The sequence below is a fragment of the Cherax quadricarinatus genome, chromosome 94, assembly GCF_038502225.1.
Source record: "Cherax quadricarinatus isolate ZL_2023a chromosome 94, ASM3850222v1, whole genome shotgun sequence".
In the NCBI taxonomy this organism is placed as follows: Eukaryota; Metazoa; Arthropoda; class Malacostraca; order Decapoda; family Parastacidae; genus Cherax; species Cherax quadricarinatus.
In genome coordinates, this window is record NC_091385.1 from 5,329,468 (window position 1) to 5,355,987 (window position 26,520).

At 38.1% G+C, this 26,520-nt stretch overlaps 2 protein-coding genes across 6 annotated transcripts in view; both read right to left on the reverse strand.

Moving 5' to 3' along the window:
* The window catches only part of LOC128700882 (galactoside alpha-(1,2)-fucosyltransferase 2-like), a 32,523-nt gene extending 21,550 nt beyond the window's left edge, over positions 1-10,973 (reverse strand). For 2 of the 3 annotated variants that reach the window (XM_053794355.2, XM_053794353.2), the window contains exon 1: positions 10,836-10,973. Coding sequence is in view for 1 of the 3 variants with exons in the window: in XM_053794353.2 (XP_053650328.1) it covers positions 10,836-10,951 (116 nt within the window). In the remaining 2 variants the exon portion in view is untranslated. Of the gene's footprint in view, positions 1-133; positions 203-10,835 lie in introns of those variants that run through there. The other variant, XM_053794354.2, reaches the window with a different exon arrangement.
* Positions 10,974-16,640: 5,667 nt separating this feature from the next.
* Positions 16,641-26,520, reverse strand: part of LOC128700881 (galactoside 2-alpha-L-fucosyltransferase SEC1-like) — a 58,201-nt gene continuing 48,321 nt past the window's right edge. For all 3 annotated transcript variants that reach the window (XM_070104739.1, XM_070104740.1, XM_053794352.2), the window contains 3 exons: positions 23,395-23,876; positions 20,919-21,004; positions 16,641-17,843 (listed from right to left, as the gene is read on the reverse strand). In XM_070104739.1, coding sequence (XP_069960840.1) covers positions 17,656-17,843; positions 20,919-21,004; positions 23,395-23,876 — 756 coding nt within the window. In that variant the 3' untranslated portion in view covers positions 16,641-17,655. The remainder of the gene's footprint in view (positions 17,844-20,918; positions 21,005-23,394; positions 23,877-26,520) is intronic.

Genomic DNA, 26,520 nt, shown 5'->3' on the forward strand with positions numbered 1-26,520 from the left:
CACAGCTATAGGAGTGTATAATTATATAACGACACAGCTATAGGAGTGTATAATTATATAACGACACAGCTATAGGAGTGTATAATTATATACGCAGAAAACTTTATGACGTAAATAACAAAAGGCACAATACCGTGACTGGAACGCTACACAAATAACCCGCACATAAAAGAGAGAAGCTTACGACGACGTTTCGGTCCGACTTGGACCATTTACTAAGTCACACTAACCAGAAGTGGAGCAGGACGGCTATATATAGGCAGGAAGAGGTGGCGGTAGTAGTAGTAGTAGTAGTAGTAGTAGTACAAGAATGGTATATAATACCGACAATATGAAATTAAGACACATGCGCAACACCCGGGCATCACCATCGTAGACGTTTCGCCATCCAGCCAGCCACTGGATGGCGAAACGTCCAAAATGTAGAATGCGCCAAAAAATACATAAAAAGTTCGTTAAAAATGCGTAAAAAAGTTCGTAAAAATACATAAAAAGTTCATTAAAAATAAGTGAAAATTCGTAAAATGCGTAAAAAGTTCCTTAAAAATACGTAAAAAGTTCGTTAAAAGTAAGTAAAAAGATTATATATATTTGAGATCACATTTTTATGTGTTTTCTTAACACATATATGTATCTATTTCTTAACACATATATGTATCTACTTCTTTACACATATGTGTATTTCTTAACACATATGTATCCACTTCTTTACACATATGTATTTCTTAACGAATATGTATCCATTTCTTGACACATATGTGTATTTAACACATGTATCCATTTCTTTACACATATGTGTATTTCTTAACACTTATGTATCCATTTCCTTACATATATATGTATCCATTTCTTTACATGTATACGAATCCATAATTATTTTCTGTCACGATTGCTGTGTTTGTACGCGTGTCCCGAGAGTTACACTTGTGTGATACACGTGTCACACACACACACACACACACACACACACACACACACACACACACACACACACACACACACACACACACACCAGGTCAAGTACCTATGGAAATGTACCTGTGACAGATTGTTAGGTCTTGCCAAATATAGCCTAACCTGCCAATGCAGAAGACAGCAGAATATTAAGTCAGAGAAAATTCTCACATTGAAATTCAGGTTACTGATTTTGCAGCCGAATTTGATTTTTGGAATAAACAGCGACGTAACTAAGATGATATTACAGTAGGTTGGCAGATAAATTCTGAGGACACCAGAGTGCTTGAAGATGTTACAGTAAAATTCGCAGCTAGGATGACCTTGTGATGATGCTTTGGTGTCTCCTGGACCATTGTCAAATCACAACTCGGGTGTGAAAAGTTAAGAAGGCCTAAAGGCATAAGGTAGTTGGCAGGGGAAGAAGAGTGACAGTAGTAGTTGTAACAATAGTAGCAGCGGCAGCAGGAGAAGCAAGGGCAGTAGTAGAAGTAGGAGCCGTTTGTAGTGGTAGTGGACGTGGAAATAGCAGTAATAGTAGTAAATATGTTTTGAATAAGAGATGTTGTCTTAGATATAGTGGATGCATTACCGAGGAACGTAAATAACCACGGCACTTGGAAACTAAAGCGGTGATTTACAAATTGTTATTATGCTGTCCAGGCACACGGGAAGTACTTGGAAAAACATGGAAAGCGCAGACAACCTTGATATAGGATTTTCAAGACCTCTGCTATCTGAAGTTAAAAAAAAACATCTACTTCTGTGTAGATTAAGGACTGTCTTCTAGGCACCGACGGTGCCTAGAAGCCTCACTAATCGCCGTCACCGACACTATAGAACGCAACACTGGAAACTACAAAATTTCAAAAACATTGGCATACATGATACTTAAGCACCACCAACCCAACAACACAGGAGTCACATGATTTCATCGTCTACCCGTCCTCATCATAGGCAGAGGTTGTTTTGATAAGGACCTGCCTCGCATGGGCCAGTAGGCCTTCTGCAGTGTTCCTCCATTCTTATGTTCTTATGACATTCCTCAGGTCACGTGCGTCACATCTCACTCTCCGCCTATATATGTAATGTCTTTCTACCTCTGTATGTTAGAAGTGATCAAGGTCCCAGGACCGAAACGTTTTCTAATAAATATGTTATAGTGTTTGCTTACGTGTCTGTCTAAACCAAAGATAAAAGTATACAGGCGGTTGTCACTACACCTGGCTGACACCACACCTGTGTTTTAAGCCTGCACCTGTTACTTGTGTAGGTGTTTTGTACGACACACACACACACACACCACTGACTACAAACAACAGGCCAATTGTCTATCGACAGGTGCCTTTAAAAAATGGTATATATATATATATATATATATATATATATATATATATATATATATATATATTATATATATATATATATATATTATATATATATATATATATATATATATATATAATATATATATATATATATATATATATATATTATATATATATATATATTATATATATATATATATATATATATATTATATATATATATATATATATATATATATATATATAATATATATATATATATATATATATATATATATATATATATATATATATATATATATATATATATATATATCGCAGAACAGGCGAAATTTTCACAAACACTAATCTCTGGTCGAAGGAGACTTGAATATATATATATATATATATATATATATATATATATATATATATATATATATATATATATATATATATATATATATATATATTATCACACTGGCCGATTCCCACCAAGGCAGGGTGGCCCGAAAAAGAAAAACTTTCACCATCATTCACTCCATCACTGTCTTGCCAGAAGGGTGCTTTACACTACAGTTTTTAAACTGCAACATTAACACCCCTCCTTCAGAGGGGTGTTACATATATATATATATATATATATATATATATATATATATATATATATATATATATATATATATATATATATATGCAATAAGATCACAGTAAACAGGTGATTTCAGAATATGCAAAACAACCACTGTGAAAGAATAGAGAAGTTCCAAGCGCTTTCGTGACTACTCACATTATCAAGGAACAATGAAAGTAAAGCATCAAAGGAAGGTATATAAAGGGGTAGCCCACACCTCACTATCAGATCCCACAACAACGAAACACCTGACGCGAGACAGCAGGCCCGCCGGCCGAACTAGACAAGTCCTTCATACAACCCACCAACAAACTATTCTACCCAAGAAATAAGAAATTTAAAAAATTATTATTTGTCCAATGTATTATTAAATTCTTCCCAAATTCTATTAATTATAAATGGATCTAATTTATATAAACCAAAAGAAATATTCATATTATTGTCAAAGCTGCTTTTTATGAAACAAGATTCAATTATATTCCTGTCGACCATGGACTTGCTTGATACTACTTTCTCAACTTTTTGAAAATCAATTGGATGGTTAAAGTCTCTCACATGAATGAATAGAGCATTGGAATCTTGTCCAGTTCTAATGCTATATTTATGTTGTTTTAATCTTAGTTCGAGATTTTTACCAGTTTGACCATAATAAACTTTATCGCAAATTTTACAAGGAATCTTATGGACACATCCATCAGCATTTTGGGGGGAATTCTTTATCAAAAGCTTTTTTTACTGTATCAAGATTTTTTAATACAACTTTAATATTAAAAGTCTTAAGAAGAGAAGGCATATCAACCAAGTTTTCATGGTAAGGGAGAACCAACATATTTTTAGTTGAATAAGGCTGGTTGTCCTTTTTTGGATTGTAAAAAGCATTTCTAGCAATTTTAAAAGATTTATCAATTACATTTCTTGGGTATTTCAAATCATTACCTATTTCATAAATTTTAGATATTTTCTCATCTATGAACTCAGGACTACAAATTCGTAAAGCTCTCAAAAACATTGATGAGAAAACAGACAGTTTAACTCTATCTTGATGGGAAGAATAATAGTGGACATATGAACAGTTATTTGTAGGTTGCTAGAAATTGCTAGAAATACTTTTTACAATCCAAAAAGGGACAACCAGCCTTATTCAACTAAAAATATGTTGGTTCTCCCTTACCATGAAAACTTGGTTGATATGCCTTCTCTTAAGACTTTTAATATTAAAGTTGTATTCAAAAATCTTGATACAGTAAAAAAAACTTTTGATAAAGAATTCCCCCCAAAATGCTGATGGATGTGTCTATAAGATTCCTTGTAAAATTTGCGATAAAGTTTATTACGGTCAAACTGGTAAAAATCTCGAACTAAGATTAAAACAACATAAATATAGCATTAGAACTGGACAAGATTCCAATGCTCTATTTATTCATGTAAGAGATTTTAACCATTCAATTGATTTTCAAAAAGTTGAGAAAGTAGTATCAAGCAAGTCCATGGTCGACAGGAATATAATTGAATCTTGTTTCATAAAAAGCAGCTTTGACAATAATATGAATATTTCCTTTGGTTTATATAAATTAGATCCATTTATAATTAATAGAATTTGGGAAGAATTTAATAATACATTGGACAAATAATATTTTTTTTAATTTCTTATTTCTTGGGTAGATTAGTTTGTTGGTGGGTTGTATGAAGGACCTGTCTAGTTCGGCCGGCGGGCCTGCTGTCTCGCGTCAGGTGTTTCGTTGTTGTGGGATCTGATAGTGAGGTGTGTGCTACCCTTTTATATAACTTCCTTTGATGCTTTACTTTTATCGTTCCTTGATAATGTGAGTAGTCACGAAAGCGCTTGGAACTTCTCTATTCTTTCACAGTGGTTGTTTTGCATATATATATATATATATATATATATATATATATATATATATATATATATATATATATATATATATATATATATATATCATAATTTTAAGAATTGTCTTCTGGATATACACGTCAATAAGAGAAAGGGGGAGTGAATTTTTATTCACTATGCCTAAACTGTGGCTTGTGATATATACGGTAAACTTCAGGGAGAAAAACAGGTTGAGGTAACATAAGTAATGAGGACTTAGGAATGCATTGCTAGAGTGTGTAGAGGAGTGGTCTTACAGGAAGGGAAAGATTGCTGGAATAGTGAAGCATAAACGGGAGGGTAAGAGAGGGAGTTACCATAGAAATTTTCGACAATGTAAAATAACATTAGGAAGGTAAAGTATTCAGTGAAAAGAGAGTTCTTAAAAGAACAGTGAAAGAAAATAAAACAAGAGCAAATTAGGGTATCAGTAAGAATAAGGTGTTAAAGAAGAGAGATAAATATAGTAAGAAAGTAACTGAAACCTAACTTGTAAAGGTGTAAACATGTATGGTAAGATTAAGGTAATGGGTAGAGAGGAGGACGTGATGTTATACCTGGAGCATTTACACTTTAATGATTATAATCATAACGATGATTTTTAATGAGGTGAACTGGTGAGTCAGCGGAAGGCCTTGGTCAGATGACCAAAAGCTCCAACTGTGGGTCATCATATGACTAAGACCGTGTCAGGTAACACTTGTCTTGTTTCCTGACAAACCTTATATCTATACCTGAAGCAGGGAGGAATAGGATTAGTTGAGAGGATCCTGGAGTGAGTGTGGAGGAAGTAAGGTGGTGGACAGGATGAAAGACGTAAAATAATGGGAATGGATGGGGCTGAGACTAACATCTTGAAAACAAATGTATTACAGTTAAGTAATAGTTGGTCCATTGGTCCATTTCTTTATTTTATGTATATGGGTAAGGAAAGTGGAATATTCAGATAGCTTCAGGAGGAAATATAAATATTTTTCTCGTGTGTATATATACATGCACACACACACACACACACACACACACACACACACACACACACACACACCAATGCTAGTTCCGGAGCTCAGGGGTATGTCCTACGAAGAAAGGTTGAGGGAAATCGGACTGACGACATTGGAGGACAGGCGGGTCAGGGGAGACATGATAACGAAATACAAAATACTGCGTGGAATAAATAAGGTAGACAGAGACAGGTTGTTCCAGAGATGGGACACAGAAACAAGGGGTCACAATTGGAAGCTGAAGACTCAGACGAGTCATAGGGATGTTAGGAAGTATTTCTTCAGTCATAAAGTCGTCAGGAAGTGGAATAGCCTAACAAATGATGTAGTGGAGGCAAGAACCATGCATAGCTTTAAGACGAGGTATGACAAAGCTCTGGAAGCAGAGAGAGAGAAAGGATCTAGTAGCGATCAGTGAAGAGGCGGGGCCAGGAGCTGTATCTCCACCCCTGCAACCACAATTAGGTGAGTACACACACACACACACACACACACACATACGTATATATAAGTTTTACCTATTCGGCGTGACATTATATATATATATATATATATATATATATATATATATATATATATATATATATATATATATATATATATATATATAAATCAAGTCGGCCGTCTCCCACCTAGGCAGGGTGACCCAAAAAGAAAGAAAATCCCCAAAAGGAAAATACTTTCATCATTCAACACTTTCACCTCACTCACACATAATCACTGTTTTTGCAGAGGTGCTCAGAATACAACAGTTTAGAAGCATATACGTATAAATATACACAACATATCCCTCCAAACTGCCAATATCCCAAATCCCTCCTTTAAAGTGCAGGTACTGTACTTCCCATTTCCAGGACTCTAGTCCGGCTATATAAAAATAACCGGTTTTCCTGAATCCCTTCACTAAATATTACCCTGCTCACACTCCAACAGATCGTCAGGTCCCAAATACCATTCGTCTCCATTCACTCCTATCTAACACGCTCACGCACGCCTGCTGGAAGTCCAGGCCCCTCGCCCACAAAACCTTCTTTACCCCCTCCCGCCAACCTTTTCGAGGACAACCCCTACCCCGCCTTCCTTCCCCTACAGATTTATACGCTCTCCATGTCATTCTACTTTGATCCATTCCCTCTAAATGACCAAACCACCTCAACAACCCCTCTTCAGCCCTCTGACTAATACTTTTATTAACTCCACACCTTCTAGTTTCCACATTCCCAATTTTCTGCATAATATTTACACCACACATTGCCCTTAGACAGGACATCTCCACTGCCTCCAACCGTCTCCTCGCTGCAGCATTTACAACCCAAGCTTCACACCCATATAAGAGTGTTGGTACCATTATACTTTCATACATTCCCTTCTTTGCCTCCAAAGATAACGTTTTTTGTCTCCACATATACCTCAATGCACCACTCGCCTTTTTTCCTTCAGTTCTGTGATTAACCTCATCCTTCATACATCCATCCACCGACACGTCAGCTCCCAAATATCTGAAAACATTCACTTCTTCCATCCTCCTCCTCTCCAATTTGATATCCAATTTTTCTTTAAATCATTTGATACCCTCATCCCGTTACTCTTTTCTATGTTCACTTTCAACCTTTACACACTCTCCCAAACTCGTCCACTAACCTTTGCAATTTTTCTTTAGAATCTCCCATAAGCACAGTATCATCAGCAAAAAGCAACTGTGTCAACTCCCATTTTGTATTTAATTCCCCATAATTTAATCCCACCCCTCTCCAGAACACCCTAGCATTTACTTCTTTTACAACCCCATCTATAAATATATTAAACAACCATGGTGACAGTACACATCCCTGTCTAAGATCTACTTTTACCGGGAAGTATTCTCCCTCTCTTCTACACACCCTAACCTGAGCCTCACTATCCTCATAAAAAATATTTACAGCATTTAGTAACTTACCACCTATTCCATACACTTGCAACATCTGCCACATTGCTCCCCTATCCACTCTATGATATGCCTTTTCTAAATCCATAAATGCAATAAAAACTTCCCTACCTTTATTTAAATACTGTTCACATATATGTTTCAATGTAAACACTTGATCTACACAAACCCCTACCCACTCTGAAACCTCCTTGCTCATCCGCAGTCCTACATTCTGTCTTACCTCTAATTCTCTCAGTAATAACCCTACCGTACACTTTTCTTGGTATACTCAGTAAACTTATTCCTCTATAATTTTTACAATCTCTTTTGTCCCCCTTCCCTTTATATAAAGGGGCTATACATGCTCTCTGCCAATCCCTAGGTACCTTCACCTCTTTCATACATTTATTAAACAATTATACCAACCACTCCAACACTATATTCCCCCCCCCTGCTTTTAACATTTCTGTCATGATCCCGTCAGTTCCAGCTGCTTTAATCCCTTTCATTCTACGTAATGCCTCACGCACCTCCACCACACTTACATTCTGCTCTTCTTCACTCCTAAAAGATGGTATACCTCCCTGGCCAGTGCATGAAATTACTCCCTTTCTTCGTCGACATTTGGATTTCTTCCTGAAGCTATTTGATTATTATTATTATTATTATTATTATTATTATTATTATTATTATTTTGTCAATACAGAGGTAATTTAAATATTGGAGACACCAAAGGCATTGAAGAGGTAAATATTTACCTGTCTCCAGTATTTAAGATATCTGTGTGTTCGACTGAAGAAATCTTCCAAGCAAGCGAGAAATGTAAACAATGAAGACACTCAAGTGAGGTATATGTGATTGTAATCAAGTAAACCAAGCCCCGGCATGATAGTGGCTTCTTTCTACTTAACAAACCAAAATTGTAATTACATATTATAACCTTTACAAACAAATAAACATTTATTTATCTGCTTGTAATAAAGTACTGGCCAGAGCTACACACGTACAGTATATTGTAATTTTTATGATTTGGAAATTTTCTCTGATATTTTTTCCCTAAAGGCACAATGTTTCTGGGAGATTCGGAAAAGAATATAGTATTTTATGTCAGGAAAGATATGAAAATTTATCCTGATGTGAGTCTTAAATTATTCGTTCGCTGGAGATTATGGTTTATTGACCGAGGTCTTCCCTCCCTCCCGATTAAAAAAAAGAATTAGGTGCTTGTTTATACTGATAAGTTATTTTTGATAAAAATTAGACACATGAGCAACATCTGGGTATCTTTATTGTAGACGTTTCGCTGCTTGGCGAAACGTCTACAATAAAGATACCCAGATGTTGCAGATGTGTCTAATTTTCATGTTGTCGGTATTGTGTACCATTCATGGACATAAGTTGTTTTTGGTACAAAATTATAAATTTGCCTTTTAACTCGCTATTTCAGTTATGTATCAATCAATGGATAAAAAATTTGTTGAGGAAAGTTCTAGTGCGAGACTACACGGACTTGATTCATTGTGAAAATAATTTTGATTTGTAAATTAAATACGAAATGATGTTTATGGCATTAATCGAGAACGCGATTCGTTTATGAGTCTTCCCGATGTATACCTTTGATGAGTTGCGAGAGCTTTTCTACGCCCGGAGCCCGGATATGGGCCCGGTTCGTGTGATTCTTGTCTGGTCAACCGGGCTGTTGCTCGTGATGGCCCGCTGGCCCACATATCCATCACAGCCTGGTTGATCTGGCACTTGGTGAAGATACTTGTAGAGTTTCCCCTTATTTACATAGTTGTTTGTATGTAGTTGTACAAGAATTGTATACAATACCGACAAGATGAAATTAAGACACATGTGCAACATCTGGGTATCTTTATTGTAGACGTTTCGCCATCCAGTGGCTTTATCAATACAAATTCCAGGACATAACTTGAAGATAGTAGGGCTATGTACAGAATATGAGTTGTTAGTATATTGTATGTAATACACACAGCATTTGGGTGTGTATGGCCACCCTGCATGTAAGGTTTGGGGTCTTTACTTCAGGTTATATTCACACTCAAGATATATTTCTAATTTGTATAATTTTGATGATTTCTCTGGGAGTTAAGTCAGTGTGAATATGGTCATTTGTTTGCTGTGGATGCCTGTGTAGGCCGAAAAAAATCATTGTTTACATTTGATGTAACATGAACAATGGTTCCTTTAGTAAAATCAGTTTTCCTTCAGTTGTCAGTTCTTTTGACATACTCTGTTACACTTCTGTACAGTCAGCTATCTTACAAAACTCCGTGGCCTGGTGGGAAAATCTCTCGCTTCACACAGCGAGAGCCTGGGTTCGATTCCCGGCAAAGGGAGGAAACATTGCGCATGTTTCCTTACTCCGGTTGTCTGTGTTCCCCATCAGTAATAATGGGTATCTGGGTGTTAGTGGACTGGTGTGGGTCGTATCCTGGGACAAAACTTAACTAATTTGCGGGAAATGCTCTGCATAACAAGCGGCTTTCTATATACGGTCTGTATACCTTGTACATGTACTTGTAGAAATAAAAGATATTATTAGTATACTGTGGCTTCACTGTGTGGCGAAATGTTTCCATAATAAAGATACGCAAGTGTTACTCACGTGTCTAATTTATCAATATACGAACAACCCAACCGAGCCAGGAGACACGCCATTAAAGAACCCCAGTGGAAATAAGTCACTCAGACTTTGTTATCCTAGGTTCTGTACACATAATGCTGCATGGCAACATGAGTCTATATCATGTAAGATAGCCTACTAGGATGCATCCTTAACACTTAACTAGAGAACATGAGTCAACATCATGTAAAATAGCCTACTAGGATGCATCCTTAACACTTAACTAGAGAACATGAGTCAACATCATGTAAAATAGCCTACTAGGATGTATCCTTAACACTTAACTAGAGAACATGAGTCTACATCATGTAAAATAGCCTACTAGGATGCATCCTTGACGCTATCTAGAGAACATGAGTCAACATCATGTAAAATAGCCTACTAGGATGCATCCTTGACGCTTAACTAGAGAACATGAGTCTCGTGTACAATAAATATTTGTAGTTACAAACATAAAAATATATTTCTTTGAATATTTATATATTAGAAACTTACGAAGGACGACTCTTGTTACTGCTAAACGAAGGAAGGACCGAGAGAGAGAGAAAGAGAGAGGGAGATGCTTCTATGACTGAGGCAAGAGGTACACTAGTGTGCACACCTCTGTACATAGTGTGGGCACAGCTGCGGTTCCCTCCCCACACTGGTATGAATAACTTGATCACAACACAGTAATCAACATGTTGGTGCACTACCTGGTTATAATGAAACACTGAGAACTTCACTGTAAATTACTCCAGCACCACCATATAACGATTCACTTTCCCTCTTGGTTATATTGTCACTATTTCGCCTTATATCAGAAATTTTCACCTTCCATCCTTATTTCTGTTCCACCATATTTTTGTTTTTACTCTCCTGCCTCGTTATGAAGATTTATACCATTTATAATGTTCTTAAATTTGATTAACAACTATATTTAGCATTTTTGATGCCGAATGTTTGTTTACCATGGAAATAAATGGTATAGAATACCGACACCAAAACTAAACGTGGTGTAACTATCGGCTTTTTTCTGCGCGCACTCTGAATCTTCAGCAATGAGTTCCTTGAGGAAGAATGCACTATAATTGAACAAGTATTTTCCAAACTTCACTATCCTCGTCACTTCATCAGAGACTGCGGACGACAGACATTAAACATCTTCAACACATCCAAAGACACTGCCGGGAAGAGATACATAGTCCTCCCCACTAACTCCATTGCCAAACACGTTTCCAACATCTTTAACAATATCTTATTCCAAGTATCTACCTCCACAACCACGACCATCAAGGACATTACCAGTAATAAACAGGACAAGCTTCCATCCTCTGCAGGGGTATACATAATCCCTTATAATGACTGCAGCAAATTATACGTGGGCGAAACATCAAGAGACCTCCAAACACGTATTTCAGAACACCAATACGCAAGCAGGTCTGACGATCCAAGGAATGCCTGTGTACAACACCATAATTCACACAACCATTTAATCAACTACAGAAACTCAAGACTTATCGCCACAGAAGACAACACTCAATACCGAAGAATCCTGGAATCATCGCTTATCTCTATATCCGACAACTTCAACCAGAACAACGGCTTCTATAACAGCTCAACCACTCGCCAAGAAACTTCTTCATCACTATCCCACATAAGAACATATGAATGGAGGAACACTGCAGAAGGTCTACTCATATACTTATCCAATCTTTCTTCCAAGATTTTAGACTCTTTAACCCCACTCGGTAGAACATCACATGAAGCATTCTCAACCTGACTATAAATACTCTCGTACCTTCTACCCAGGTAGATCTGTTTATGACTTGAAAAAGCCCACTGTGTGGGCGAAACGTTGTCAATAAAGGATCACTTTATACTGCATATGTGTTTATATTTCCATCCGTTTGTTTACCATTTGGATGGACATCATATACCTGGAAGCCTCAGTAAGAGGAAACCTCCCAATATATCGTGCATATCTGTATGTGGCATGTTAACACGACGCACTATGGGGTTAAGATAAAAGATTTCGTTCGTATTTTTAACCCCGGAAGGTTAATCCTCCAGGATAACCCATGAAAGGCAGTAAGTCATCGAGGGATTGACTGTCTTGTTTCCACTAGGATCCTTAGTCTTGTTCCCACTAGGATCCTTAGTCTTGTTCCCCAGGATGCGACCCACACCAGTCACCTAACACCCAGGTACCTACTTGCTTGCTAGGTGAACGGGACACCAGGTGTAAGGAAACACTTCCGATGTTTTTACCCTTGCCGGGAATCGAACCACGGGCACTCAGTGTGTAAAGCGAGAGCGTTGCCTACCAGGCCACGGGCTGAATTTATGGCATTTTGTTGAGAATACTTTTCGACGACCAGGAATTTTATCAGTTCTTATAATGAAATGATAGAGAACTGAGGAAATCCCTGGTGAGAGAAACGTCTTGCCCATAAAGGTGACAAACCGCATATTGTGTCTCATTTAGAATAAAAAGGACAATATTGCGACTGGAACATTCCACAAATAACCCGCAGATAGGAGACACCGTTTCGGTCCGGCCAATTGTGACCGAAACGTCGTTACAGGTGTCTCCTCTGTCCAGGTTATTTGTGTATTGTTTCATGAGCAAACTTGTTAAATAATGCCACTGACAAACAAACATGCATATTAGATCCAGATTTCAATTTGTTTAGAGAAAGTCGGCGGACAGGATGTCAGAGACAATTGAACTGTCAGAATGTAACTCTGTGAGTTTGGAAACAGCTAGTGTAGATAATTCATTTGTAGGTGAAAGCTCATCTATTCTGACAGTTCTATGTATTGTTGTTCTATCAGACTGGTTCACAGTGACGGTACTTCTGGCCCTCCGAATGTCAGAGTTAGAGGGAGATCAATGTAGATGATCTGCGTATTGTGAATGTGTTCCAGAGGGCTGGAGAAGATTCTTGAAAGGCGAGTACTGTGTGTGATTACTATCATGGGAGTGAGGGTAGTTGGGAGTGATTATCATCATGGGAGTGAGGGTAGTTGGGCATGATTACCATCATGGGAGCGAGGGTAGTTGGGCATGATTCCCATCATGGGAGTGAGGGTAGTTGATCATAATTAGCATAATGGAAGTGAGGGTAGTTGATCATAATTAGCATCATGGGAGTGAGGGTAGTTGATCATAATTAGCATCATGGGAGTGAGGGTAGTTGATCATAATTAGCATCATGGGAGTGAGGGTAGTTGGGCATGATTCCCATCATGGGAGTGAGGGTAGTTGATCATAATTAGCATCATGGGAGTGAGGGTAGTTGATCATAATTAGCATCATGGGAGTGAGGGTAGTTGATCATAATTAGCATCATGGGAGTGAGGGTAGTTGATCATAATTAGCATCATGGGAGTGAGGGTAGTTGGGCATGATTAGCATCATGGGAGTGAGGGTAGTTGGGCATGATTCCCATCATGGGAGTGAGGGTAGTTGGGCATGATTCCCATCATGGGAGTGAGGGTAGTTGATCATAATTAGCATCATGGGAGTGAGGGTAGTTGGGCATGATTAGCATCATGGGAGTGAGGGTAGTTGGGCATGATTCCCATCATGGGAGTGAGGGTAGTTGGGCATGATTCCCATCATGGGAGTGAGGGTAGTTGATCATAATTAGCATCATGGGAGTGAGGGTAGTTGATCATAATTAGCATCATGGGAGTGAGGGTAGTTGGGCATGATTAGCATCATGGGAGTGAGGGTAGTTGGGCATGATTCCCATCATGGGAGTGAGGGTAGTTGGGCATGATTCCCATCATGGGAGTGAGGGTAGTTGATCATAATTAGCATCATGGGAGTGAGGGTAGTTGATCATAATTAGCATCATGGGAGTGAGGGTAGTTGATCATAATTAGCATCATGGGAGTGAGGGTAGTTGGGCATGATTAGCATCATGGGAGTGAGGGTAGTTGGGCATGATTCCCATCATGGGAGTGAAGGTAGTTGGGCATGATTCCCATCATGGGAGTGAGGGTAGTTGATCATAATTAGCATCATGGGAGTGAGGGTAGTTGATCATAATTAGCATCATGGGAGTGAGGGTAGTTGGGCATGATTAGCATCATGGGAGTGAGGGTAGTTGGGCATGATTCCCATCATGGGAGTGAGGGTAGTTGGGCATGATTCCCATCATGGGAGTGAGGGTAGTTGATCATAATTAGCATCATGGGAGTGAGGGTAGTTGATCATAATTAGCATCATGGGAGTGAGGGTAGTTGATCATAATTAGCATCATGGGAGTGAGGGTAGTTGATCATAATTAGCATCATGGGAGTGAGGGTAGTTGGGCATGATTAGCATCATGGGAGTGAGGGTAGTTGGGCATGATTCCCATCATGGGAGTGAAGGTAGTTGGGCATGATTCCCATCATGGGAGTGAGGGTAGTTGATCATAATTAGCATCATGGGAGTGAGGGTAATTGGGCATGATTCCCATCATGGGAGTGAGGGTAGTTGATCATAATTAGCATCATGGGAGTGAGGGTAGTTGATCATAATTAGCATCATGGGAGTGAGGGTAGTTGGGCATGATTAGCATCATGGGAGTGAGGGTAGTTGGGCATGATTCCCATCATGGGAGTGAGGGTAGTTGGGCATGATTCCCATCATGGGAGTGAGGGTAGTTGATCATAATTAGCATCATGGGAGTGAGGGTAGTTGATCATAATTAGCATCATGGGAGTGAGGGTAGTTGATCATAATTAGCAACATGGGAGTGAGGGTAGTTGGGCATGATTAGCATCATGGGAGTGAGGGTAGTTGGGCATGATTCCCATCATGGGAGTGAGGGTAGTTGATCATAATTAGCATCATGGGAGTGAGGGTAGTTGATCATAATTAGCATCATGGGAGTGAGGGTAGTTGATCATAATTAGCAACATGGGAGTGAGGGTAGTTGATCATAATTAGCATCATGGGAGTGAGGGTAGTTGATCATAATTAGCATCATGGGAGTGAGGGTAGTTGATCATAATTAGCAACATGGGAGTGAGGGTAGTTGATCATAATTAGCATCATGGGAGTGAGGGTAGTTGATCATAATTAGCAACATGGGAGTGAGGGTAGTTGGGCATGATTAGCATCATGGGAGTGAGGGTAGTTGATCATAATTAGCAACATGGGAGTGAGGGTAGTTGATCATAATTAGCATCATGGGAGTGAGGGTAGTTGATCATAATTAGCAACATGGGAGTGAGGGTAGTTGATCATAATTAGCATCATGGGAGTGAGGGTAGTTGATCATAATTAGCATCATGGGAGTGAGGGTAGTTGATCATAATTAGCAACATGGGAGTGAGGGTAGTTGATCATAATTAGCATCATGGGAGTGAGGGTAGTTGATCATAATTAGCATCATGGGAGTGAGGGTAGTTGATCATAATTAGCAACATGGGAGTGAGGGTAGTTGATCATAATTAGCATCATGGGAGTGAGGGTAGTTGATCATAATTAGCATCATGGGAGTGAGGGTAGTTGATCATAATTAGCAACATGGGAGTGAGGGTAGTTGATCATAATTAGCATCATGGGAGTGAGGGTAGTTGATCATAATTAGCAACATGGGAGTGAGGGTAGTTGGGCATGATTAGCATCATGGGAGTGAGGGTAGTTGATCATAATTAGCAACATGGGAGTGAGGGTAGTTGATCATAATTAGCATCATGGGAGTGAGGGTAGTTGATCATAATTAGCAACATGGGAGTGAGGGTAGTTGATCATAATTAGCATCATGGGAGTGAGGGTAGTTGATCATAATTAGCAACATGGGAGTGAGGGTAGTTGGGCATGATTAGCATCATGGGAGTGAGGGTAGTTGGGCATGATTCCCATCATGGGAGTGAGGGTAGTTGGGCATGATTCCCATCATGGGAGTGAGGGTAGTTGATCATAATTAGCATCATGGGAGTGAGGGTAGTTGATCATAATTAGCAACATGGGAGTGAGGGTAGTTGGGCATGATTAGCATCATGGGAGTGAGGGTAGTTGGGCATGATTCCCATCATGGGAGTGAGGGTAGTTGGGCATGATTCCCATCATGGGAGTGAGGGTAGTTGATCATAATTAGCATCATGGGAGTGAGGGTAGTTGGGCATGATTCCCATCATGGGAGTGAGGGTAGTTGATCATAATTAGCATCATGGGAGTGAGGGTAATTGGGCAAGATCAGCATCATATGAGGGAATTTATTCATGGTCATGTCAAAGGAAAATGATGGAAAATGCCAATATATACCTGATAATAAATACGCTAATGGTTTATACAAAGCAATACAACTTTGCATTAAAATTTTATTAATCTTTGAATAAAGGAGCGCATGCTACTCACTTTTATTCCGGCACAACACTGCTTTATTTATTTTACTACATAATTTATGTATACCAAGAATACAACTGTTTTTTTCACTTATGATTGCCATTAAGGTTTTGAGTTCACATACCCAGTTTTTTAAGTCATTTTTGTAGACATAAATCACGAAAAGCTCTTACTTTTATTAAGAGCTTTAAGGAGCTCCTAAATGTCCTGAGGTATTATGTACAGTCAGTTCTCTTTGATGTCACATACTTTCTCCAAGCTTTGACGTCACTATGCTTTCTCCAAACATTGATGTCACTGCTTTCTCCAAGCATGGATGTCACTATACTTTCTCCAAGCATTGATGTCACTATACTTTCTCCAAGCATGGATGTCACTATACGTTCTCCAAGCTTTGACGTCACTGCTTTCTCTAAGCATTGATGTCAATATACTCTCTCCAAGCATGAATGTCACTGTACCTTCTCCAGGCATTGATGTCAAATCAAGTTTTGACATCACTATAGCTTTCTCTGTAAGCCATCGTTAACGATTAAATCTTACTCTAGATGAGCAAAATCAATGAATTAAGTCAATGTTAGATTTCTTTTTTCTAAATTTATTTATGTTTCACAACATTAACTTTTTTCATTTATGCTTATTAAAAAAAATAGATTTTTTTTTATTTATTTGTAAGACACAAAATGTCACTGTCAATAAATATGGTGGATAAACATGTCCTCTGTGGTTGTAACTGTCTACCAAGGTTGCTGCTAGTTTTAGCTAGCTTTTAACCCGTAAACGGTCCAAACGTATATATACGTTTTTTCAACATTTGAATGTAAAAAAAGTAGATCTTTTTGTTTTTTTTTTTACATTTGAAAATGTGTAAAAAAACTTTGATCTACTTTTTTTTTTGTTATATTTGAAAATATGTAAAAAAAAGTAGATCTACTTTTGTAGCATTACACATGTGAACGTAGATCTGCTTCGACCGTTCACGGGTTAATCTCTGTAGATGGGCTGGAAGAAGGTAGAGTTGAAGCAGTAAGAAATAGGTTTGCCGTTCTGATCAGGGTAGACGATAGTTCCTCTACCTAGGAAGGCGCTGACGAAGCCATAGGTGCCATAGGTAATGACGTGGTGGTCGCCCAGTGATAGGATGGCCATGTCCACCACAGCATTGCCGCTTCCTGGAAATTGTAGAAGTTAAGAGTAAATGCGACACAACTCGTTGTTATGGGGTGAATTCAGGTCCTCGAATGTTCAGCTAAAAAAATTCAGACCATCATCTATTAGATAAGGAATATTCAGGCGTTCATGTATTACGTTAGAAGTTCTTAGACTCTAGGCATTAGATTATGAATATTCAGGAATATTCATCTACGTCTGCTAAGACTCATCATATTCCTCTACGTCTGCTAAGACTCATCATATTCCTCTACGTCTGCTAAGACTCGTCACATTCCTCTACGTCTGCTAAGACTCATCACATTCATCTACGTCTGCTAAGACTCATCACATTCATCTACGTCTGCTAAGACTCATCACATTCATCTACGTCTGCTAAGACTCATCACATTCATCTACGTCTGCTAAGACTCATCACATTCATCTACGTCTGCTAAGACTCATCACATTCCTCTACGTCTGCTAAGACTCGTCACATTCATCTACGTCTGCTAAGACTCATCACATTCATCTACGTCTGCTAAGACTCATCACATTCATCTACGTCTGCTAAGACTCATCACATTCATCTACGTCTGCTAAGACTCATCACATTCATCTACGTCTGCTAAGACTCATCACATTCATCTACGTCTGCTAAGACTCATCACATTCCCTTATAATATTTTCATCTTTTCTTACACCTCCGCCAACTTCTGGTAATTTTTTCTGAATCTCAAAAAAAAAAAAAAAAAAAATCACTGCGTCATTAGCAGAGTCTTTGGACATTAATTATTTTATGTCCTTTTTAAGTGATGTTGATTATTTTTATTTGTTATGAGAGTTTTATTTGTGTTGAGTTTATGTTGTTTGTTTTTCTTGTTGATTTTATGCGTGTGTTGAAAGTGTTTTGTTGAATGAGACATTTGTGCAACACTTGGGTACCTTTATTGTGGAAACGTTTCATCAGCCAGTGGCTTCTTCAGTCCAATACAGAGAAGAACGGTGGTAAGATGAGGAGTTTGAGGTAATCAGTCCCTCAGCCTGTAGTTGATGTGTTCAGTCCTTCAGTCTTGAACGCTTCGGAAATACAAACACATATGCAATATAATGTGATCCTTTATTAACTACGTTTCGCCCACACAGTGGGCCTTTTCAAGTCGCCCACTGTGTGGGCGAAACGTAGTCAATAAAGGATCACATTATACTGCATATGTGTTTATATTTCCATTGTGTCGGTATTTTATACCATTTATTTCCACCTTGAACGCTTCCTTAATATCCTCAAGTGTTGTACAAGTGTCTCATTTATCAACTTGTCGCTTTTCTAAACTATTAATACAATTGTACGTATTTTGCTCAGTTGTGAATGCTGAATGAGCAACGCGATAGAAATGCATCGTAAACGTCAGAACTATTTAACTAGTGGGTCATCAGCAAACAGTGCGTGTGACAGTGCTCACTCTCCGTCAGATTTATCTCTCACAACACTACCTGGCAATCTAGCGTTCATATGTTTTGAAACATAGGTTTTAAATACTTTAGGGAAGGATTGTTACATACGTCCCAAGGACCATTCTTGGAAATATAAACACACATGCAGTATAATGTGATCCTTTATTGACAACGTTTCGCCCACACAGTGAGCTTTTTCAAGTCATAAACAGATCTACCTGGGGTGGAAAGTACGCGAGTATTTATAGTCAGGTTCAGAATGCTGAGGTCAGGTGGAGAATGCTGCATCTGATGATCTCCCGAGTGGGGTTAAAGAGTCTAAAATCTTGGGTAGCTTGGAAGAGAGATTGTATAAGTATATGAGTAGACCTTCTGCAGTGTTCCTCCGTTCCTATGTGGGATAGCGATGAAGAAGTTCCTTGGCAAGTGGTTGAGCTATGTTATAGAAGCCGTTGTTCTGGTTGAAGTTGTTGGATATAGAGATAAGCGATGATTCCAGGATTCTTCGGTATTTAATGTTGTCTTCTGTGGCGATAAGTCTTGAGTTTCTGTAGTTGATTAAATGGATGTGTGAATTACGGTGTTGTACACAGGCATTTCTTGTATCGTTAGACCTGCTTGCGTATTGGTGTTCTGAAATACGTGTTTGGAGGTCTCTTGGTGTTTCGTTCACGTACAATATGCTCCACCTGACCCAGCATTCTCAACCTGACTAAAAATACTCGCGTACCTTCCACCCCAGGTAGATCTGTTTGTGACTTGAAAAAGCTCACTGTGTGGGCGAAACGTTGTCAATAAAGGATCATATTATACTGCATATGTGTTTATATTTCCATTGTGTCGGTATTTTATACCATTTATTTCCACCAAAGACCATTCTTACTGGAAAACGGTTATCCTTATGCTTAATTAAAGTTGGTAGTACCACTTAGTGTTGGTGGTGCATTTATCACCACCAGCAGCACCTCCATACCCTCCGTCACCACCACCACCACTACCACCATCTTGAAAGCCTCCAACTCATCTACTACAACCATCTGCATCACCTCCCAAAACTATCACCAGAACCACTACCACCATCACTACCACTACCACCATCACTACCACTACCACCATCACTACTACTACCACCATCACTACTACTACCACCATCGTTACCACTACCACCATCACTACCACTACCACCATCACTACCACTACTACCATCACTACCACTACCACCATCACTACCACTACCACCATCACTACCACTACCACCATCACTACCACTACCACCATCACTACCGCTACCACCATCGCTACCACTACCACCATCACTACCACTACCACCATCGCTACCACTACCACCATCACCACCACCACCACCACCACTACAACCATCTTGAAAGCCTCCAACTCATCTACTACAACCATCTGCAGCATCACCTCCCAAAATTATCACCAGAACCACTATCACTACCATTACCACTGCCACCATCTTTACCATTATCACTACCACCCTCCCTCCCATTACCACTACCACCATAACTACCATTACCACTGCCACCATCACTACCACTACCATCATCAACACCATTACCACTGCCACCATCCCTACCATTACCACTGGCACCATCACTACCATTATCACCATCACTGCTCACCAGCAAAAACAACATCTTTCTCCACAAGATGTTTCTTGCACCATTTTGGATCATCACTGGTCATGACAAACACAGGACGCGCGAACCTGTGCAAGAAAAATTGAATTAAAGCACATTCACAATTAAATGAAAACAGATTTAGAACATGAAAACACGTTCAGAACATGAAAGCACGTTCAGAACTAAATGAAAACACGTTCAGAACATGAAAACACGTTCAGAACTAAATGTAAACAAGTTCAGAACATCAAAACACGTTCAGAACTAAATGTAAACACGTTCAGAACATGAAAGCACGTTCAGAACTAAATGAAAACACGTTCAGAACATGAAATCACGTTCAGAACTAAATGTAAATACGTTCAGAACATGAAAACACTTTCAGAACTAAATGAAAACACTTTCAGAACTAAATGAAAACACGTTCAGAACTAAATGTAAACACGTTCAGAACATGAAAACACGTTCAGAACTAAATGTAAACACGTTCAGAACATGAAAACACGTTCAGAACTAAATGTAAACACGTTCAAAACATGAAAACGCGTTCAGAACTAAATGGAAACAAGTTCAGAACATCAAAACATGTTCAGAACTAAGTGAAAACATGTTCTGAACATGAAAACAAGTTCAGAATGAACTAAAAATATGTTCATAACTTAATGAAAACACGTTCAGAACTCTCATGTTGAGCATTGCAATTAACATTTTTTTTACAAACTCGAAAGCATAATAGAGTAAAAAAAAATATTATCTCTTGTTTTTCTGTATTTCAGTGATATTTCAACTGTTTATTAAATATCTTAATTTTAGGAGAAAAATCTTCAGAGATTAATTAGGAATTATATAAAGTTCTAAACCAATTAATAATCCAGTTAAACCTGGAAAACCGAGGAGTTGTTTTATAGATGATTTTTGGTCACTCAGATATGATGTGGCTGGGAAAGTGACACACAAACAATATTGAAATGGAAAGTAGAGAGAAAGCAAAGGGGGGAAGTTAAGAGATGGAAAAGAGAAAAGGGGAAAGTAAAGATAAAACAAAGATAAATGAGAGAGCAAAAATAAATATAGAAAAAAATAGAAAATGAAGCAAAAAGAAAAATAGAAAGCAGAGAAAATAAAGAAAAAGCAAAGAGAAACGAAGAAAAAAAAGAGAAATCAAAGAGAAAGGATAAAAGAAAGCAAAACGGGAAAAAAAGAAAGGAAAAGCAAAGAGAAAGATAAACAGAGTCTTTTGTTACAATGAGAGTTTCGTAATAAGATTAAGATGAATAAAGTTATTTAAGATGAATTATGCCAGTGAAGCTGAGAGATGTACTTTTGTGCTTCTCCATTCTTGTGTTCATATGACAGCAGTCGAACATTGTTCTAGGCCTACTGTCGTAGGCCTTGACGCCTATCACAGGACTGGGAATCGAACCCATGGCAGGTGAATACTGAACTGAATAGTACAACACAACATGTCAATGTATGGTACAGTAAGTAGAGAGAGTGAACACCAGAGAATTATAGGGTCATATATTATAGGGTCATATATTATGGGGTCATATATTATAGGGTCATATATTATAGGGTCATATATTATAGGGTCATATATTATAGGGTCATATATTATAGGGTCATATATTATGGGGTCATATATTGTAGGGTCATATATTATAGGGTCATATATTATAGGGTCATATATTATAGGGTCATATATTATAGGGTCATATATTATGGGGTCATATATTATGGGGTCATATATTATAGGGTCATATATTATAGGGTCATATATTATGGGGTCATATATTATAGGGTCATATATTATGGGGTCATATATTATAGGGTCATATTATGGGGTCATATATTATAGGGTCATATATTATAGGGTCATATATTATAGGGTCATATATTATAGGGTCATATATTCAATGGTAATTATATATATTAATATTTGATATTTGTTCTAGTTTTTGTGACCTGTGACCTGTGACCTCCGTTGAGGCACCACACGTCATCAGTTATATAAAAAAAACTATGATTTTTGTATAAAAAAGTAAAATATAGAACTTGATGCGATGAAAGTAGAAAATTGAATGTCTTAAAATATTAGGAGAGTCAAGAAATGATCTCAGAGTTAAAACTTGTTAAAAATAAATATGGTTGTAGGGGTCGAGTTAGCTCTTCGTGTGTGTGTAGTGTGTGTGTGTAGTGTGTGTGTGTGTGTTGTGTGTGTGTGTGTGGATGTGTGTGTGTGAGTGTGTGAGTGTGTGTGTGTGAGTGTGTATTTTATGGTTAAGAACACTGAGTAAGCTACGTGGTCAAAATGGACAGTAAACATCACAACTATACACAATTATGTACTGATATCAGTACTCAGTTATAGACTGATATTAATACCGACACTTCAGTACATGCGTAGTTGCAACTACTGCAACTTTCCTGTAGGACTTACCAGTTTATGGTCTGTCAGACAACAAGACATACTCACCTTTCTCTGTAGTAATTAAACGCCCGCACAAAATATATCATACTGAGTGGTAATATATTATATCTGTAAGTTATGAAAGTTAAGTAGTCGGTCCTACGGACATGGACAGTTATAATAGTCATTTCTTCTGTAGAATTGTCTTGTACACTTTTTAGAGCATTGTCGAGGAAATATCTTGCTTTTTTTATAGTTTCTGGTTGGAAAGATAGTTCCTCACGGAAGTGGTCTCTAAGGGGCAGCAGTAAGTTCCTTGGGCACGGATAATCACGAACGTAAGTGGATTTAGTGAGTGGGTAAGGGTGAAGCTGTGAGTCACTGAGTGTTGTACCGCGACCTGCGCTCCACTCAATTAGCTTGAGGTAAAGGTTGTTGAAATCATCCGTAGTATCGTGGCCAGGGAAGCACTTGTGATCTTCAACAGGTATGGAGAGCTTGGGAAAGAATGGTCCGATTTGTATCTTCATGCCTCCAACCATTGCAACCTGACGGTGGGAAGTGTAATAATGATATAATCAACTTTATAACATCAAATATGTACTACAAAAACGTACTGTTCTGCTGCGAGAAGTACAAAATACATTATGTATATGTCGTGCTGAATAGGTAAAACTTGCGATTTTGGCTTAAATAGCAACGTTCTTCTTGCCGAATAAGGCAAGCAAAAATTTGCGTATGAAATAATTTCGCAAAAATCGTTCTGAACCTAACGAAAAAAATATATTTAATTGTGTTTGTTTATTATTAAATTATTGTAAACTTATCTAAAATATATTTAGTTGTATTAGGCTAAATTAAATTGAGCTTGTTATGATAAGGTTAAGTAAGTTTTCTAAGGTTCTTTTGGTACAAAATTATTAATTTTTACTTTAACAAATGAAAAAATGTATAAGAGAAAATTTTTAGAAAGGACTTAATTTTAAATGAGTTCTTGCTCTTTGACCATTTTTACATATTCAGCACGACACACACACACACACACACATTATATATATATATATATATATATATATATATATATATATATATATATATATATATATATATATATATATTTCTTTTTTCAGGAAGAAATCCAAATATTCTTCCTTGAAGCCTTTTTATCCACTTCTCCGAGGCTATGGGTCCCACAATTTACACCAGAGGTGGACCCCCCCAAAAAATAATATATATATATATATATATATATATATATATATATATATATATATATATATATATATATATATATATATATATATATATATATATATATATATATATATATATATATATATATATATATATATATATTATATATATATTAGTCACGTGCTTCATCGCGTATATTCAAAAGATTACACATATATTTCTATATTTACACATATTCAGAGGTACGAGAAGATATGTTTAAAAAAAGTCATTTTATATAAACATTCTTGGTTTCTATGGTAGTAGGTTGGTAGACACCAACCACCCAGGGAGGCACTACTGTCCTGTGGTAGTAGGATGGTAGACAACCACCCAGGGAGGCACTACTGTCCTGTGGTAGTAGGATGGTAGACAACAACCACCCAGGGAGGCACTACTGTCCTGTGGTAGTAGGATGGTAGACAACCACCCAGGGAGGTACTACTGTCCTGTGGTAGTAGGATGGTAGACAACAACCACCCAGGGAGGCACTACTGTCCTGTGGTAGTAGGATGGTAGACAACAACCACCCAGGGAGGTACTACTGTCCTGTGGTAGTAGGATGGTAGACAACCACCCAGGGAGGTACTACTGTCCTGTGGTAGTAGGATGGTAGACAATCACCCAGGGAGGCACTACTGTCCTGTGGTAGTAGGATGGTAGACAACCACCCAGGGAGGCACTACTGTCCTGTGGTAGTAGGATGGTAGACAACAACCACCCAGGGAGGTACTACCGTCCTGTGGTAGTAGGATGGTAGACAACAACCACCCAGGGAGGTACTACCGTCATGTGGTAGTAGGATGGTAGACAACCACCCAGGGAGGTACTACTGTCCTGTGGTAGTAGGATGTTAGACAACAACCACCCAGGGAGGTACTACCGTCCTGTCAGATGACTGTGAAACAGGAACCTGTAACTGTTTTACATGATGGTAGGATTGCTGGTGTCTTTTTTCTGTTTCACAAACACGCTGGATAACAGATAAATTTTGGTACTTCTACTTACACTTAGGTCACAGTACACAGGCAAGCACATGCATATATATACATACACACATCTAGGGTTTTTCTTCTTTTTCTTAATAGCTCTTGTTCTTTTTTTTATCTATTGTTCATTGGAAAGTGGAAAAGAATCTTTCCTCCGTAAGCCATGCGTGTTGTATGAGGCGACTAAAATGCCGGGAGCAATGGGCTAGTAACCCCTTCTCCTGTATACACTTACTTAAAATGAGAAGAAGAAATTTTTTTTATAAAACTGGGATGCTTGAATGTGCGTGGATGTAGTGCGGATGATAAGAAAGAGATGATTGCTGATGTTATGAAAAGACGTTAGATGTCCTGGCCCTAAGCAAAACAAAGCTGATGGGGGTAGGCGAGTTTCAGTGGGGAGAAATAAATGGCATTAAGTCAGGAGTATCTGAGAGAGTTAGAGCTACGGAAGGGGTAGCAATAATGTTGAAGGACCAGTTATGGAAGGAGAAGAGGGAATGTAAATGTGTAAATTCAAGGATTATGTGGATTAAAATAAGGGTCGGATGTGAAAGGTGGGTCATAATAAGCGTGTATGCACCTGGAGAATAGAGGAGTGTAGAGGAGAGAGAGAGATTTTGGGAGATTTTTAAGCGAATGTATATGTACCTTTGAACCAAGTGAGAGAGTAATTGTGGTAGGGGACCTAAATGCTAAAGTAGAGAAACATGTATAGAGGATGTGGTAGGCAAGTTTGGGGTGCCAGGTGTAAATGATAATGGGATCCCTTTGATTGAACTGTGTATAGAAAGGGGTTTACTTATAGGTAATACGTATTTTAAAAAAAGAGGATAAATAAGTATACAAGATATGATGTAGGGCGTAATGACAGTAGTTTGTTGGACTATGTATTGGTAAATAAAAGACTGTTGAGTAGACTTCAGGATGTACATGTTTATTGAGGGGCCACAGATATATCAGATCACTT